Source organism: Hirundo rustica, chromosome 1, assembly GCF_015227805.2.
Source record: "Hirundo rustica isolate bHirRus1 chromosome 1, bHirRus1.pri.v3, whole genome shotgun sequence".
In the NCBI taxonomy this organism is placed as follows: Eukaryota; Metazoa; Chordata; class Aves; order Passeriformes; family Hirundinidae; genus Hirundo; species Hirundo rustica.
The window spans coordinates 66,787,748-66,806,581 of NC_053450.1; the positions used below are offsets into that span (position 1 = coordinate 66,787,748).

The following is an 18,834-nucleotide window of genomic DNA, read 5'->3' on the forward strand; positions in this document are numbered from 1 at the left end:
TTGCCTTCATAACTGTAAATGACCAGAAAAGATAGCTATCCGTTACGGAATCTTTCACCCTGGTCAGTTAATCTCACAAATTTCAAATTCTTGAAACCAGGGTCTTGGACTGTACTGTGATCCTGAGTCTAAGCTGTCCCACCTCAGCAGTATTGCACAGGCATCTGTCTGGACGAGAACTTTAATCACACTTTGTTTCAGAAGATCAGAAACATTTTCTTTAGTTTTCTTTCACCAAGAGAGTGCAATAGTTTTTAGGAGAGAAGCTCAAGAAATAAAATGGAAGACATTGTAGACCTTTAAGGAAGGAATCCTAAGCAGCAATATAACTTGCTTGCTGGGCTTTTGATGAAGCTACTCCCTTAGGAGCAACCACCCGAAGATGCGTTGCTTTCCACCCACGGTACACTGCACTCCAGCGTACCCTCACGCTGGGAAGCACACGGGGCTGACACGGAGCACGGCCAGCCCCTGCCCGGCACAGCCGTATAGGCTCAGAGCAGGCTGCTGGACGCTCCCTTACCGCTGACAGGTGTTTGCATCTCGGCCGTGCCCTGGCCTGGCTCCATCCGGGAGCGGGGCGCGGGCCGTGCCGCTGCGGGGCTCCGGGCGCCTCCGCCGGGCCTGCGCCGCCGGGCCTGCCCGGCCGGTCGGTCCCAGGGCCGCCCTGGACGCCGGGCCGGGCGCAGGTGTGGGCTGCGCTGGCAAGGCGGTGCTGGAAAACCTCTCCCGGCTGGCAGCCTGGCGCAGCGGGAGGCGGTGACCTTTCTGGAGCGGTGTGCCAGCCCATATTTTCCTTTCCCAAATTAGAGCTGAAGCATGCCAGGAAATTCATTCAGAGCCGGCTCTGCTGCTGCCGAGTGTCCCGACCCAGAGAGGGCACTGCTGGCCCTGCTTCTCCCGACCCCCTGCTCGGGGCTCCCCACATTCAGCCCATAACTCTGTGTCAGACTCCCGGTGCCCCAGCTTCAGCCCCAGTGCTGCCCTGGTCTCCAGCTCCCCACAGCCCTGCTATGGGCCCACCTGCAGGATAGGAGGTAATTAAAGAAACAGCAAAAAACCCACACAGCACAGGGTGTCTATTCCAGCATCCTCTCTCCTCTCAGGTCACACAGCTTTCCTGCTTTTCCTTATTGCAGAAATAACCTTAGAAAAAGCCTAGAAGAGCACAAGGGCAAACATTGGGAGCAGTTCTCTTTGTGCCCAGTGAGTGTTACCTGTGAGATGAAACTGGGGCCCAGGAGGCTCTATGTCCTCCCCCAGACATGGGGAGAGTGAGCCCACTCCCTCAAACCCGGCCCTGGTGGTGGGGAGCAGCCTCCTTGGCCTGTCTGGCAGCTGCCATGTGTGTATGGCACCTGTTGCTGGAAACAGATTTACCTTTCTTTTCACTTTGCTGAAGACTGGTCAACACTAACTGTTTGATGCAGAAGAAGATAATCAGTGCTGGCTCCTGTCCAATGCCAGTAGCACCGAGTGCCAATTCCCAGTTTCCCTAAGGGAGTGGAAAGGGATGGTACACCTCCAAGGGGAGGCTGTGGTGCAGCTGTGCTGACTGCTCTCAGCTGAGCTATTGAGGCACCTGTGCATGCCATGTGCTGGGTGTCTTAATGCTGCCATGCTGCCCCACTGCAACCCATTGCTGATCCTCTGAGGCACCTGTGCGTCCGGCTGGAGGTGCAAAGCTGATTTGCCTTGAGAAGCCAGTCCATGGTTATATCTGGAATGTTTATGCTGTGGGAGCAGTGGTAGTCTGAGTAGGAGCATTTCCCTTGAAACAGAATCAGACTTACTCATTTGCAGCTTGGGGTGACAGGTCTAAGTGCCTTTTCGAGGTTGGTGCTCAGGGGACTAGGGCTGGTTTATTTTTAATGGTTTCATTAAAATGCTGCTCAGGCTATTTCAGCTGAGAAAACTCCTGTAGAGAGCCTGTGGGAAAGGTTCACGGTGCATGTACTGAAATGGTTAGGAGCGTGCTGGCCATTGGCCGTTTATCAAGGACATGGCACAGTGCATGGGACAAGAAAAAATCAGGCAGAGAGGAAACCCTATCAGCAGTCTGCCTCAGGAACATGAGGACATGGGGGACTGATGTCTGGCTCCAGGCTGTGTGGAAAGACCCGTGCTGGGAAAGTGTTTCTAGGAAGTAAGCGGTCACTAAACTGGGGACGCTCTCAGGAAAGAGGGTGCTTGTGACCAAAATATCTCAAGTGGAAATGCCTGAAGAGCAAAAAGGTCTCATGGGGCAAATATGCTATCCTAGCAGAAACTTCCCCATAAGGCTGAGAGAGGTGACACCAGCACTTAGCCTACCTTGTGCTTTTCCATGGGACCACAGGTGTTTTGTGACTTGTTCCAGTTGCTATGGTCTGGGCTCATCACTGAGCTCTGAGCTGGTTTTGAATTCATCTGAAGTGGAACACCGTGTAACCCACTGATATGTACCCACCACCAGGCTGAAAGGGGGAGAAAGCATCTGCCTTTCTTCCTCTTGCATCTATTCAGAGAAATGCCAAAATTCCAGTGCAATTAGTGGGACAATGGCAGGACACAGGGAAACAACAATGTGCCCAGCCAAGGTTCCTTTAAATACTAGTTCATGTTTCCCAGCAAACACACAGCACAGGACTTTGTTACAGAAACAAACAGAAAACAAACCCAGGCAAGACCTGCCTGATTTTTCACATTCCAAGTAATTTGTCTACTTCAATTACTGGAGGAAGTGAAATCCAGCAAAATAAATCTGACATGTGTGTTTATGAAGGCAGCTCAGCAGAAGATGTTGTTTTCCTGCATTCAGCCTGATTCTTGTACTTCCGAAGCTACTCTTCACCTCAAAGCCAATGAGCACAGATCACATCTTGTGGTGCAGCACATCTTCCCCCAGCATAGCCCACAACGCCAGTCCCACTCTTTGCAACAGCAGCTGGCCTTACAGGGAAGAGAGGGTGAGTGCTTCCTGAGCCTAATTGGCATGGCAAGGTCGTGCATGGATTACCAGGTGCACATGAGCAGATTCACAGGCAGCAGCTGGGGCTGTCACTGGGAGCAGATGCCAGCATGTATGCAGTGCAGCTCACAGAATTTTTTTTGACAGAAAATGAGGAACGGGAAGAGGGGACCCAGGTTACCTCTTGAGCTCTGGGCTGAGCTTGCAGGTTATCAGTTCAAAAAAAAAAAAAAAAAAAAAAAAGGCATCCTTTATTCCTGAGCAGGTTGCTACAAAAGACCTTGCATAACCCTGAGCAGAGAATGGTCTGACACAGACTTATTTTCAGGCTGAAAACAGTGCTTTGAAAAACCATGGTGCTGCCAGATCCTTTCTTGGAATGAAAGCCCGTGTTTGCCAAGACTTAGTGCTGACTCAGGAAATTTATGCCTTTTGTAAGAATTCAATTTTTTGCCTTTTCTTTTGTTTGTTTTTGAGGTTGAGTAAAAATCCTTAACTGGCCTGCTTGTCTTCCAGAGCTCTCCCTTTCTCCCTTTAAACAACCAAAAAAACCAAACCAACCCAACCCAACCCAACAAAAAAAAAACCAACCAACCAACCAACCAACCAACCAACCAAAAAAAAAAAAAAAAAAACCACCAAAAAACAAAAAACCAAAACAAAAAAAACCCCAAAAAAAAAAAAAAAAAAAAAAAAAAACACAAAAAAACCAAACCAAAACAAACCCACACCAGCTTAAAAATCAGTTTTAAATAATAGCAAACTTGAATAATTTAGATAAGGCACTTTCACCCCCCTTTTATTTACTTTCTTAGGAGGAAAGTAGAAGGATTGTGTTTCTTCAAAAAAACTCCCCATCATCATGTCTGATTTTATGGCTGTGGTAATTTATTCCCATGGTATCAGGCAGTTTCACAGTCTCATGTGCACAGAAGCAGCTGTGATGTGAGAAATGCTGAACTCTGGCAACACTAACCTGTGATGAAAGACCACCAAGAGGAGGTCAATGCTGATATTGTAACCCTTTCTAGGACATTATTACCTCAGGGTCTGATAATGTTTCACTAATGCCAAAACCAGATTTTTGCTTATATCCCTATCTCTAGTCAGCAAAGCCCTTAATGTATATTTAAACAGCTGTAAAATTAGATCTTGAGTGAGTAATATTTAATATTCTTAAGACAGTTTAAGAACCTGATCCAAACCAAACTGCAGCCAGTGCAAGGTTTTATTGATTTCAGTAGGCTTTGAATCAGACTCCATGGAACTGGGTTGTTCCCAACAGTTATTATCCAGAATCCATGGCAAAAAAAAAAAAAAAAAAAAAAAAAAAAGAAAAAAAGAAAAAAAGAAAAAAAAAAAAAAAAAAAAAAAGGACACAGAGATTTGTTAAATCACCACATGGTGAAGTTTATTTTTCTCAGAGTACTTGCAAATATGTATATATATGCCACATCATCCCCAAGATGATGACAGAGACCTTTCAGTGCTGTCTGAAAAAGTATTTTTCCTTGTCTTTCTGTATCAGTGGCTTGCTCAAAATCTCTGTTGACAAAGCACAGCAAATTCCTGACAACAGTCTTAAAGAGGCTGGCATATAAATAAAGATGTCTGAGAGAAGCCAAAAGCTATACTCTGATCTCTTTACACATCACATGTTTTGAGAGTGGCACCTTGGCTGCATAAATAATCCCTCTGGTGTCAACTAAGTTTTAGAATATAGAGGAGGTAGAGGCGGCGGGAAGGTAAGGAGAGAAACATCTAGCCCAAAGCTGGCAAAAGCTCTGCTGAAATGAAAGGATGGGTGAGAAGGAGGAGGGGGAGGAATTGTTTGCTAAATAGAAAAAGGCAAAATGACCCAACAGGCATAATTATGAAACATTTTAAAGGATCTTACAGAGAAGATGCTTTGCCAACCGTTGTCTCTTCAAATGCAGTTGAGTGTCTTGCTCTGCAGTTCTTCCGTAGCCTCCCCTCAGACGGTGTTTTTTTTCTTTCTTTCTTTTGGGCATCCTTTTAGAACTGAGCTCAGGACTTCCCCTTCTTTATGATGAAACTTCTCATCTGAAGAAAATAGAAACGGAGAACGTGAAGGTAGTTGGACCATGGCCAGCCCTGCACGTCAGCATGAACAAGGTATAGCATATACATATATACTTATACATATATATGCCAGAGCACCTCTGTCACTTCATATGCAAAAGCTGTTGCTTTTTCACCTCCAATTCAAATCAACATTCATCTTCAACTGGCTTGCTTTTTAATCACCTCTCACCATCTTCTTCTGGGACTGGGATTTGGTTTTTAGATTTAGCATTTCAATCAGTTTTGCCTTTTAAAATTTCAGAAGCTGCTGCAACAACGTTATGATATAGTTTTAGTTTAGTTGTGAAGAGTTAGTCATCTAGGCAGCCCAGAGCTGTAAAAAAATAACAACACTTTAAGTGATAAAAAAAAAAAAATCTTGCTTTTCTACATGAGGAGTCCATGTTATGCCATAAACTCCCCCTGGCATCTGATGTTAGTGGGTGTTTTATGAGACAGTTTTTGCAGGGGTGGCCAAACAGCCGTGTCCTGCTGTATCTGCCAGAGATCAGCAAGTCAGTTGCTCCTTGTATCCATGTGAGGCTAAATCCACTGTGCCTGAACTGTGGGATTCCTTGATCTGAATCTGGACCAGGATCTCTGGTTTGCAACCACACAGGTCCTGATCTGGACCCTGTGAAGTCAATGAGAGCATTGCCACTGTCTTCAGAAGAGGTGGGTCTGGGCCTCCAGTGCCTCTTTACAGACCTATTAAAAGAAAAGTGGTGTTTTGAGAGTTTTTTGTCAGCTCAAGGAAGATCTCAACTAAATTACTTTACCTTGGTTTTACAAGCAGCCTTTTGTTATTGGTATTACTTCAAAAAGGGTTAGGGAAATTAAAATCCAGGGAGACATGACCAAGGATACCAAAAATACAAGCACAAAGGGACAGTATATCCGTATAGCAGAATCTTTCTCTTCTCTGGATGAGGAGATGGAAGTCAAGGCTAAAAATCAGTGAGCCAGGTGTTTCTAATGAGAAAATTAAATATTGGAACTTTTTTCCAACATTACCGTTAATTGAATTTATTCCATAATGCAGTTGATTTACTATCATTAAGATTTCCTTGAACCATGTTCAGTGTTTGTCATAGGATTGTGGTGTAGTTCAGATATGGACTGCAGTCCTTATGCCTTATTAATGTAGGCATGAAGTAATGACCTGGGTCATGAATTTTTTGAGATTTCTCAATGAACAGAGGAAGATGGAATATTTTAGACTTTCTCCCAAATCTATTTGGTTTTCACCTGTAAGGAGTGTTAATTTTGTCTAGCTCAAGTGGGAATTAAAAAGATAAATCATAAAGTCAACAAACTGGGGTGAAATGGGAAAGAAGTCTCTTTTTATTCCTATGTACATTTCTCAAGTTCATCTTCTAGAAATTCTCAACTGGTAATAAGTACAGATTTTTATAGGCAAAGCTTGTTAAGCACTGACACAGTTTGCCAAAGGAAAATTCTCCATCTCAGGCTCATCCAACAAACACCCAGGCCTTGTGAGAGGACTTGTGCCATTCCGTTGTGATTACTGATACTCTATCCAAACCCTAGCAGAGGGTATTTGCTCAGGTGCCATGTCCAAAACGTACTTTAGAGGACTGTCCTCACTGAGAGCTGAGTTTGTCATATTTAATGAGCCAGACAGAAGAAGTGAGAGGACTCCCTCCACACTGACCACAGTGCACAACTGGGTAAACCAAAAGATTCAAAGATGTGATGTTAATGGTACCCCTGTGATTTCAAAATTAGTAGATTTACGTTCTGTCTTCTTTCTTAAACCAAAAGCTTAAAACACTTTGGTTCTGTATTGCACCATACTGTGCAAGTAACCCAAATATTGTACCTGCAACTTCTGCCTGATCTCTGATCCTCTCACTTGTTCATATTCACTGCAAGTCAGTGGAGGGAGGACTCAGCTTTTCTATAATTAAAGGTTTTCTTTGGCTTGTCCTGACAGCTCTAGAATCTTGTCCACAATCAGATGGATTATTTATTTAAGAACTAATTAGCAGAACCCAGTATCATAATAAGTCAGAGCTTCACAATAAATGCAGCTGCACAGTAAATGCAGCCTGTGTCTGCTGCGATGAGTCTGCCATCAGTCAAAGTTTAGCTGATGAAAGTCTTGTAATGAGCACCAAGAGCTGCTAAATGCTTCTGTTTCTGGCAGAAGCTCAGCAAAAGGCAAGGCTAGAGACATGGGCTGTCTAATGAAAACCCTCCCCTGGCAGTCATAGAGGGATTGGGTTTAAGAACTGGGCAGCATTCCCACGAACAGCAGCTACCATGTGAATGCAAAAGAGGCCAACCCTTCAAAATTCATTATAATTATTACTTTTAGCAATCTGAAAATTTTATGTACTCTTGAAACTGGCCCAGAATCACCACTGGAAGTCATATCAGTGATCCAGCCCTTGCATTGTGATCAACAAATCATTCTGAAGTTCTTTTGGCCTTTCACTTGTGGTTTCTTCAAGCACCATTATCTGACCTAGATCCTGGTAAAATGTGTACAGAGACCTCACAGAGCTAAAACAAACAAACCAGGTCTCTGAGCTCTGAGCAGAGTCTGGAGTTGCCTCAGCAGATGACTTCTCCAGTGAAAGAGAGGGACGCGCTGCAAATATTGAGATAACCCTGGGCTGAAACGCCATAGGAGCACTGCCCAGCAGAAAGGCAACAAGGAAGGTTAGACTAGATTGAGCAACCCCAAACTGTGACAAGAATTTTTAACTGACAGTAGGGCCTGTATAATTCCTTTGGTTATGATAGTCAGTCCAGCAGCAAACAGATTTTAATCAGTGTTCAACATGTCTAGTTTCTGGCAAAAAAATGAAGCGTTAACTCCTCTCCTGCATCACTCCATTGATTTCTGGTCTACTAAGTGCTTTTTATGGCCTACTCTTGCATCCTCCAAAATATTATGCTTAAATAAAACCAGTGAAGTGGTTACAAAGCTGTTTCGTTTACTCTATTTCTGATTAAAAAAAAAAAAAAAGCAACCATATCCACATCTGTTGTGGAGTCCCAGTTTTCACTCCCTCCCTTACTTGTTGCTAATTGTTATTTTTTTCAAGCAAAGTGCTTTCAGGCTGGAATTTGTCAGGCTTAATAATCGACCCATAGGAGAATTAGCAAGAAATTGGGTAAATTAGATTCTGCAGTTAATTAATTCGATTGTCTGCTACAGCAAACTTCGTCTCATGGGAATGATGAATGAATGTGTCCTACCTCTTTTCCAGAGCTGTTTGGTATGGTGTACATGTCTGTCCACCTACTGAATGATGAAAGTCTGTTTCTACTTGTGTTTCATGCCCTTTGGTGCTAGCAGATTCCTTAATCTCCAAGACAGACAATCCTAAGTGTTATAGCTGTGAATGTATTTCTGATTTTCTTCTTGGAAGCCTTTCATTAGAAAAATATGTTCTCCTATCCCCCATTGCTTTGTGTGTATGTGTATAATGTAAGGCCAAGAATGTACTGTTAGCATCTCTGAAATCTTGGGAGTCTAGTAATTATTAGCCCAGCTGTAATTATTGCATAAAAAAGAAAGACTAATAATACATTTCAAATTGTTTCTATTTCTTTTCCTGGTGTTATGCTTACCCTTTCCCTACACTTTTGGGTCCTAAGATTGGTGATTTCATTCTGGTGGGATCAGAGCGGGAATTATGATGGTCACAGACTCATGGAATCACTTAGGTTGGAAAAGACCTTTTGGACCATCGTGTCCAACATTTAAGCCAGCAATGCCAAGTCCAGCACTAAACAATATCCCTCAGTGCCACATCTACAAGTCTTTTAAATACCTCCAGGGATGGTGACTCAACCCCTTCCCTGGGCAGCCTGTTCCAATGTTCTATCCAGCCATGTCATGTTATTCTTCTTTCTCCTCACACTGCAACATACTTTGAGTCCTTTTGCATGCTTTCAAATAAGCCTTTACATCTTGCTCTTTCTTAATTGATCTACATCTTTGCATTGCACCCAAATTTACTGTACGGAGTGGCTTTTACATATGTATGCTATATATTATGTCATCACTCTTTATTGCCCCTAAACCCAATTTTGTTCAGGTTCAGGTCTGCACCTTAACTGGCTGTTGGTGAGTTGTTCATAGCCATGCATCCTCAATGCCAGACTGTGCCCTTTGCGCTATCACTCAATATCAGTGCTCTTCTATACCATGTCCTGTGTCTTCCCTTCTGTTTTCATATCATCCTTTAAATCAGATGTTTGTGTTAGAATCATAAACACCTTATTCCACAAAGAATACTGGTGTTATTGTTTTCTATATAAAATTATTGCTGCTACAGCTAAACTTAGTAAATTGAGAGAGGTTCAGACAGAGCCAGCTTGATGACCCTCAATGTCTTTGCAAAGTCCGCTCAGAACTTATGGCCTTTCATTAGCAGGGCAAAACTATGTTATAGGACTGACTCCCCTGTTACACAGATTGTCTGTTTCCAAACAATAACAGCTCCCTGTATAACAGCAATGCCCAAAGCCACTGGGGTTCCAAAAATCATTTGCAGTTTAAGAAAACCCATGAAATGAACTCACCTTGTTGTTGTACCTGAGACTCTTCTGTGTGAAACACAGACCAGAGTGTATATCCCAGGAAACAAGGCTATCGTGGTCTGCTAAGACTGTCAGGAAGCTCGCAGTGACAGAGGTAGGATTTAATAATATTGAGCAATAGCATTTTATAAAATAAATTTGATACCAAGAATTAGAGGTTTTCTCTGAGAATATAAGCATAACAAGATATATTGAGAGTTATATATTTCATTAGACCAACTAAATAGCTAACCTGAGGAAAATATTCTGTGTCTGACAACTTAATGAGGGGTTTGTTTGTTTGTTTTTCAATTGTACTTTTTTTCTCATAAAGAAGATGCAATTTCTGCTTGTAAACTTTGCCTCAAATAAGAATAACACATAATTGTATAGGTCTTATCATTGTGGTATCTGTTAGTAATTGGTGTTAACTGTCAAATGGTTAAAAGCAATAAATTTCCTGGTGAAAAAGAGTCAGAAGAGTCTGTAGATTTCCATGCACATTTGCAGATGTAGTTGAGTCCTAGGAAGCCTCACTTAGCTATGTGTTTGTGTTGTCTTCGTTAAAATTCTACCTCCCACTAGTAGGAATGACTTGTGACAAAAATAGACCTTCATTTTTAAAGAAAATATTCATTCTGTTCTTTAGTTAACTCCAGTCAAATACATGTTTTAAACATGCTGTTTGGCTAAGAAGAGGCTATCAATAAATAGATGGAGGCACAAGATCATGAATCTTGCTCTTGGTACAAAGTTTGATGTGTAACAAAGCATGAACCTTTTAAAGCAGAGCTTGGAAATGTTATGTACAGGAGTGGTATTACTGTGTTTCATGAAACTATTTTTATATTCTGTATATGTACTGAACATTCACTTAGATTTGCAAACCAAAGTCAGTGTCAGCATTATCTAACACTCTACAAATCTGCCTTCAGTTCTAGTATCAGCAAATATAATTGAATTTAAAGTAAATGTCTGGGAGGAGAAAAAGCTAATGTAAGACCTCAATTACTAAAAGAAAAAAAAAGACCTTCAATTTTATATGTGTATATATCTGAGCTTGTTTGAATTTTTCTGTGGTTTGGTTTTTTGGTTTTGTTTGGGTTTTTTTTTTGGTGTTTTTTTTTTTTTTTTTTTTAATGCAATACTCCAGGGTTCTCCTTTTATGGAAAAATAAAATTCTGCATTAATGGGGAAAAAAAATGTAAACACGTTGCTATTATTGAGATCAGCAGAATTGGACATGGAAAACTGGAGTGTTATCAAGTATCCTAATTTTTTTTTTCTTAATTTCTAAACCTTTTAGGATGAGTTCAAATTACAGTTCTAAGCAAGAATATTATCTCTTTCAAATGCAAGTTTGGCTCTAGGACTTTCACTTGAAAGGGGCATCTAAGAATCTTTAAAATTGCCTCATAAAAATTATAAAATAGGAAGTTTCATTAACATCATGTTTAACATTCTAATCACTTCCAAATAGAATACTCTGAGGTTATAAATTAAAACAAAACATTAATAACTGCCAGCCTGGCTCAACAGATGAATACCTAGCTGCTTTATTGCTGAGAGCAGTGAGGATTCTGGAAATCTAAAATTTTTTTATTATACAGCAAAATAAAGTAAAATACAGCTTTCATTCTTGTAGCAATAATATGTGGAGATTCCTAGTGCAGAAAGGGTTTAGATCTTTGATTTTCTTATAAACTAGTGAAATGAACCACAGAAGATTCTGCATGAGCTTTTGTAGCCATGAAATATTTTATTTTCTTTTGCATTCTTTATGACAATTATACTATAGGAGTTAAATTGGGGGGTGAACGAGCTTGTATGTAAAGATTAGTGGCATTAAGGAAAAATAGGAACTTATGCTTACAAGTGCTAATAGTCTGCAATAAGGAGGTACTGCTTAGTTCTGTGATTAAAGTTTACTTGTCATCTGGATCCTTAGTGCCACTGACTCTGTGTGTAATAGTCTCAGCTAATCTGCTGTGGGAGAGCAGAACTCAGCAATGACTCAGGATTTGCTGTTCTGCAGCAGAAAAGACCGTCACTGCTGAGGCAAAGAAGCCTTTGACATATGTTCAGAAGCTAAAGAAGTCCTAGGTCAGGCCAAGCACTGCCAGGGCCCAGGTGTGGTTTGTGTGCAGTCGGCGTTTCCGCCGGGGCGGGGGGACGTGGTGGTCTTTGACCGTTGGCTCAGCAGCTGCTGAGCAGGACGAGCAGAGATTGCAGCAATGTCTGCTCTTCATGTGTGACCAGTCACTAAAGGTGCTGCTGCTCCTCTTGCAGTGCAAGCAAAGCAAGTGTTGCTTGCTTATAGGTGAAACCCCTAAAGCGTGACCTAAACAAGGGCTAAAGGAGAACTGGATACCAAGGATTGGCTTCTGAGAAGCATGCACTTTCTAACAGCAGCTTTCTCTTTCAGCCAGGTCAGCCACCATCAGTATTTGGACCTCTCAAGAATATCAGTGTGAGACTTGCACATCAGATCTCACATTGGGGATCTCTGTTAAATGAAATCATCTGCACAATACTGAATACAGCAGGAGATTTAGATCTTTCGAGGATTCCCAGATATAGGGCAGCCCTGGGAGCTTTTATCTTCCTCCTGGTTGATGTGAAAAAATCGGGCAGTGGAGGAAGAACAATAAGACTGAAAAATATCTATATCTACCTGAATAACAGAGGGATGGCACTTGGGAGTATTTCTTTTTATAAAATAAGCTTTTCTCCTAAACAAGCCTTGATTGTCTTGCTATAAAAGTAAAATACAATTGTTTAATCTTGCTTGACTGAAATGTTAATTAATTAGTATACAGTGTTAAAACAAAGGTGGGATTTGGCATGGCCTTTAGAAATACCACTGCTTAGAGTGTTTTTTCTGCTGTTAGAAATCAATACATGTGAAAGTTGGCAGTAATAACAGCCTTTTTAAAATGTCCTCACTTTGTCTACCAAGAATAGCGGTGAAGTAAAAGCTGGGCTTTCTTTACAAATAATTTTGTCCTTTTGGTTATCTCCACTTCTCAGCTTCACAAGTATCCCAGAAAAGACACCTATGGCAATCAAATATTTCATGCTTGGGTTTGGTTTTGCTGTTGTTGTTGCTGTTGTTGTTTTGTTTTGTTTGTGTTTTTTTTTCATATACTTGCTAAACTAGTATTATATTCAAGACTGAATAGATGACTACAGTTCCATAAGTTGCTCCAGCTAGACACTGTCACTTTTCATTTTATGTATTTTCCTTTCCCCTTAGGAGGAGACTGGGGAGAATGGGAAGTCCAAATACATCTTCCTCTAAAAAAAGTAAATGTAGCTCGACAAATAAACATGTAAGATTTATTAGAAATTTGGCAGAGAAAAAAAATCTCATGAGGAGCAGTCTTTTAACAGACAGTTTTTCAAAATCATACCTGGCAGCTATGGCATTTTGGATGCAGAAGGCCACTAGACCAGCTTTGCTTACACATAAATATCTTGCAGTCTGAACAGAGTTCTGCTAAGGTCTGGCTCTTTCCCTCCCTAGTGTTTGCTGAACAGTTTCCTTAGGCAACACAATTGCTTTTGTGACTTACTCCACTAGCAGAAATTGTCCCCCAAATCTTGATATTCCCATTTGTCTGTGCTTGCTCAAGGACCAAAGAAAAGAGTCAGCAAGACTGTAGTTACCATCAGCCAGTGGAATGCCATGGGGGAGGGCAGAAGGAAGGATAAAGGAGACAGATTTTGCAGTTAAAGGGCTAATCATATGGTAATTTCATGGGGGGAAAAAAAAAAAAAAATTGGTTCTGTCTTGAAATACTTGACAGAGGTGAACCTCAGGGATCACCGGACCTGGTGTACTGATGCATTGTATCTGTTTTGGCTGAAATCTGAATGACAGCATTATATATCTGTTCTGTCTGGGTGTATATGACCACTCACCCTTCTCAGCCATGAGAGCTGAAAATGGATGCACAGTTTAGGCTGTTACTCATCTGTAATTCAGGTGCCACTTCCAGGAAGTATAGGGAAATTTGCAATGGCTGCTGTGCCATTGTCCAATTATGCTCTAAAAATATGTGCCATATTAGAGTTTGACTGTTTAAGAGTTCGTGTTTACAATCCTGCTCTCATCTTACGCTCTTTGTTGATACATTAGTATTACATTTTCTTTCTTTTTGTTTTCCTTTTCTGCATGGGATGTTTGTTAAAGTGACATTTCTGCTGGATATAGTTTGTTCAAGGCACAAAACCTTTAGGTCATATTTGACCAGAGCACTACACTAACTGTCCTGAGGCCAAAATTTCTAATTCAGATCACTGCGTAGCTAAAGGATTGATATCAAGTGGAAACAGCAATGTTTAAAGTTTCTTGATTTTTCTTTTCCTTCTGATGAAGGAGATTTTGCTTGGCTTGCAAATAAGTGGAGATTCCTTCACATTTCACTGGTTAAACTTGCAAAGCTTTGCATTTTAAGGGTGGTGTAAAAAGCCAGTGTTCACTATATTTGTGCTGTTTCTTCTTCTGCCTTCTATGGGATAATTTGAGACAATCTTTTCTTTCCTCAGTGTGATCGCAGGTTTCAGCAACCACTCCAGGGCCTGGCTGGGCTTTTTTAATGTATCTTCATTCTACATAATTTTCTTGCTTTTATTATTCAGGCTTCCCTGGGGCTATTCTTGTCTTGAACATAGTACCATGTCATTAAATATTTTGAAAACTTCTAAGATGTATCTATCAGGGTATAAATATGGAAGTTTTAGCCAGTATTGCTGAATCAAGTTATTACAAGTGAAAATTTAACCTTTGATAATTTTATGGGCTCATCTTTCTAATGTATGTCACTGCTTTTTTAATAAATACAGGCTGAAGACAAGAAGGTATCAGAAAAGACTCTTCATGCCCCTGTGTCACCTTCATCTGTACCTGACCATTTGAAGTGCAACATCCTCAAAGCTCAAGTGGAAGCTGCTTTTAGAGTAGGTGCCCAGGTAATCTGTGTTAAATACTCTGGGGTTTTTTAGTTTTGGCATAGCTTTCACCAGTTTTCAAAAATCCCATCATTCCTCTTGAGGAAACACCTCATTTTTAGTCAAGTATGCACACTGACATAGCGCTCTTTAGCTGCTCTGCAGTTTCTTCAGGTAACTCAAAACGATTGATACGGTGGAAGTAGGAAATTTATCCTAACCGACATGATTAATACAGCCAAGAAAGGCTGAGAAAACAGGAAAGATGGCCTCAGGAAATCTCTCTTTTGTCACTGTAGTTTTTACTTACTTTGTAGCTTAGGAAGAATAACCTCTGGAGTTTTCTGGGCCTACTCCTACTGATGGAAACTGGGGTTAAGATTGTTCTAATGATAATATCTATATATCCAAATTCAACCTTTATTTCAGGGGATTAGCTTTAGATGTCTGATTGTGAAATATTAGCTAGTCTTTTGTTTTCTTACTTGTTCATGTACTTTTAACTCAATTTTAAGCTTCTATTTTCACTGCTTGGTTAATGTTTCTATTAGATACACACTGTTTAAAAAATACTCTTTTTATGGTGCCATACAACTGAAAACTGATGCTAAATAGCATGACTGTAAAAAGTTTTTCCCAGTCAGAGCTTAAAATCTAAAATGTGAAATTCGTAGACAAAAGATAATGCCATCAGTACCAAAAAATAAAGCCAAATACAGAGTTTTAGGAACAAGAATAGAGGTAGAAAGGTTGTTATAATGTGATCCCAAGTTCCTGTGGTATCCTTGAACACACTATTCTCTTTGAATACAATACTTTGAATTCCATTGCTTTGTTTTTTTTCACAGTAGCATACCAGGTCAACTTGCCCTGCAGAGGACTTTGTTAACAATCAGCTTTGCGTATTTGTTGTTCCCTGGCAGATCTTTCATTTGAGAGCTACATTACATCTGATCTAGCTAGATCTAAGGGAGCATCAAAATTTGGTTATTCTGCCTGCCTTAGATTTCAATAGCAGAAGCCATAAATCTGACAGCATAAGGAGGAAGAAGTTGTTTGGGTGATTTTTTTTTTTTTTTCTTTTAGTTTTTGCTTAAAGCAGTTCTCTCACCTCTCTGAACTCTGTTGTATCAACTATGTTTTATGCAGCATATTTCTGCCCTTGGGTTTACCTTCTGCTTTTCCTGTGTGTCTTTTCTACAAGATGTCATGGTATACTTCTCATATTTTTATTTTCTCCTGGACATGCTTAATGTTGACTGGATAGTTAAAGGCTGGAAGCAGTGTGTGCTGCTGCATTCAGAATACAACATTATTAAGGCAAGATAGGAAATGTATTTAACGTATGCATCTCTCAATTGACCTGTTCTGCCTTAATTTTTCAGTCTGAGGCTTTCCAAGAGAAAACATCCTGGACTGCTTTTTCTGCCATAACCGTATTTAGCTGCTGCTCTGCTGTAAATAACTTTCAGAGCAAACTGAGCATTCTTCTTTTCCTTCCTTCCGATGCTGTTTTTCACAATGCTTTAAAAGTCCAGTTGGATCAAGTAGATGTCTGTGGACTTGGCCTCAATCAGCAAAATCTTAATATTTCTGGGGAAAGAAGGTAAAGAAGACTGTTGCAATATATCATATATTGTAGAAAAATAATGGCATAAGATTCAGTTTGAAAGCTTTGTGTCTTTCACTGCTAACAAAGTATGACTTATATTTATAGCCAGTAAATTAGGAAGTCACCTTAATCTTAGAAATCCTCATTCAGCTACCTGCTCTGCTTAGCCAAAAAATTGCCTGTGTAACTAGAGATGACTTCTGCACTTGAGTTCCCCTCCTGTCAAATATGAAAGATCACCCTTCTCAGATACATTGAAAAAATAAGCAGGCAGAGACCAGGCAATGATCAGCTGTTACAGTAAGAAGCTGTGGCTGCACAAGCACTGAAAAGGGTAGGAAAAATGGTCATGGTGAAGGAATCAGTGAAAACACAACCTTTATAATCTAGAAAGTGGAGAAGGGAAGGCAGCTACAGGAGGACCTGATAAATCACTGTATTAGATGCCATAAACCAACTCAGTTATCTTCTCTACCTGTCCCCAGCCTTCCAGACAACTAGCTGAATACCAACAGCTAAGCCATTTCCCAGTGGCAGTTCAGTCATCTTCTGGGAGAAGTGAGCTGGGATGGAATTACACTGCTGAGAGACACAGCATCCTTTCAAGGGAGCAGATAAGGAATAATTTTGTTCATGGAAGACAACAATTTAACGCTATGTATTCCCTCAGGGCAGTGATCCTGCCCCTCCTTGACCCCATCTAACATATCTTGCTGCTCAGTATATCTGGAGGACTAATGATACTATCCTCTGCCCAATTCTATCTTTTCATGCCAGTTCTATATTATATCCCTGAGAAGTCTTGCCTTCTGGCCTTACTCATAACACTCCCATTTCTCATCTCTTCTTTTCTGTACTGTCATATTTCAATTTGCTAGGCAGCCAGAACAAGAGGTATACCTAGGGTCTGTAAGGCATAGCCTATATTCCTCGAGTTATAAAGCAAGGCAGCCTTGCTTTTCCTTGTGTAGAACACAGTTATTCCCATATTTTATGATAGCACAAAAACCAAAAACAAAAACAAAGCAAACAACAACAAAAAAAAACCACACCAGAAAAAAAAGGGCATTTGCTGTTCTAGTTTGTTAAACGAGGAAGAAAGAAACACTGTTTTATGCACATTCATGTTTGAAAGGAAACATTTCTCTAAGGGACCCCAAAATTCCATGGTCTAACTTGTTCTTTTTGAAACTTCATGGGGCATCTTCATGATATTGTTAGGTTTAAAAGCATGAGAAAAATATTGGTGCACTGTAGGATCACATCCAAAATTAACAAACTGTTGCTTGAAGTATTTGTAACAGCTCTCCCTTCAAGCAGTAGGAATATTTTCAATACCATATGCTACTAACATCAGGATGTGACAAGTTTATGAAAGCACCTCCTGCATGTAGTAGAAGTAGAAGCTATTCCTTGTTAATTCAGAGAATGGAGTAAATGTATGCAAATGGAAAATATAAGCTGGGACAGATTTTTTTTTGTAGTTTACTTTGGTTTTATGGCAGCTGGGCACCAACACAAGAGAGAGCCTTAGAAACGAATGATTCTAGTCCTTCTGATTTAAAAAATGAAACCAGGAGAAATGTTGCTAGATGTTTGAAAATATATTCTGGAATGTGCTCTCTGTGCTTCTTCATTTCAGAATTGTACCGAAGAGCTGTTTATCACATTCCTAGGGGACAATTCCCACAATTATAGCCCTGATTTAGAGACCAAAAATTTGTAAGGTTATGGTGCTGACCGTTTCGTCCTGCTTGTGGTTTAGAGTCATAGAGCAGCAGAAAACCAACATCAGGGAGTGTGATTTTTTTTTATTTGGTAAAGACGGGAATATTTATGTGCTACTTATCTAAATGTAGAATCAAACTGCAGTGTGCACAGAAGCTGGATCTAGGAGCTCACTGCCACAGACAGCACAGGTGAGAAATGTGAGGAACCCACACGCAGCTGTGGAACCTGTGGTTTGCACAGGGCATGCTATACAGTTACCTGTAGGGCAAGAGCAAATGAGTAATGTTTCGCAGCACACCTCCCAAACTGTGCCACAGGGATCTGCCACCTTTTAGCTGACAGACTACATGTCACAGTTCCCACATAATTAAGCTCCAGGAGAGCCCTAAACACTGTGAAGCAACTGACATATCTTTTTTTTTCTTCTTCCCCATATATTCCAGGCTCTTCATTTGAGAGGTACTCATATAAAACAGCAGTAAGGAGCTGTCAGAATACAAAAGACCAGCTCTCCCTAGCATTTAAAACCCCTTTACAGCTTGCATGAGTCAGTGCTGATGTGCTGTGATTGAGCAGACGTGATTTGCTAGTATCACAGAGTCCCTTTTGCCAAAAAGTTCATGGCCCAGGTGATGAAGGAAAGATACTTACAGGTTGCAGTTGCTATTTCTGTCCATTTTGGCTTTGGACAAATCCTAATTATCTTTAAAATGACGCTCAGGATCCTGAGCAAATGTACAGCTATCTCAGCAGGGTTTTTTATTTTGACAGGTAGTGTGTGCTGTGTTCTAGCAGTTTGTCATCCACAAGTGGTGTCTGTATTCTGCACCTGTTACCCAGGCTTCCCTAAGTCCTTGGATTGATAGGTGTCTAGGATTGATAGGTGTCCTTGGATTGATGTGTGTCTAGCAGGTTAGCACAGGGAAGGATCCTGTTTCTCTCA

The 18,834-nt window shown here is 40.8% G+C and overlaps 1 protein-coding gene across 3 annotated transcripts in view; it reads left to right on the forward strand.

The window, feature by feature from the left end:
- The window catches only part of EPB41L4B (erythrocyte membrane protein band 4.1 like 4B), a 170,248-nt gene that overhangs the window by 98,304 nt on the left and 53,110 nt on the right, over positions 1-18,834 (forward strand). For all 3 annotated transcript variants that reach the window (XM_040078806.2, XM_040078816.2, XM_040078825.2), the window contains 2 exons: positions 4,971-5,086; positions 14,444-14,569. In XM_040078806.2, coding sequence (XP_039934740.1) covers positions 4,971-5,086; positions 14,444-14,569 — 242 coding nt within the window. The remainder of the gene's footprint in view (positions 1-4,970; positions 5,087-14,443; positions 14,570-18,834) is intronic.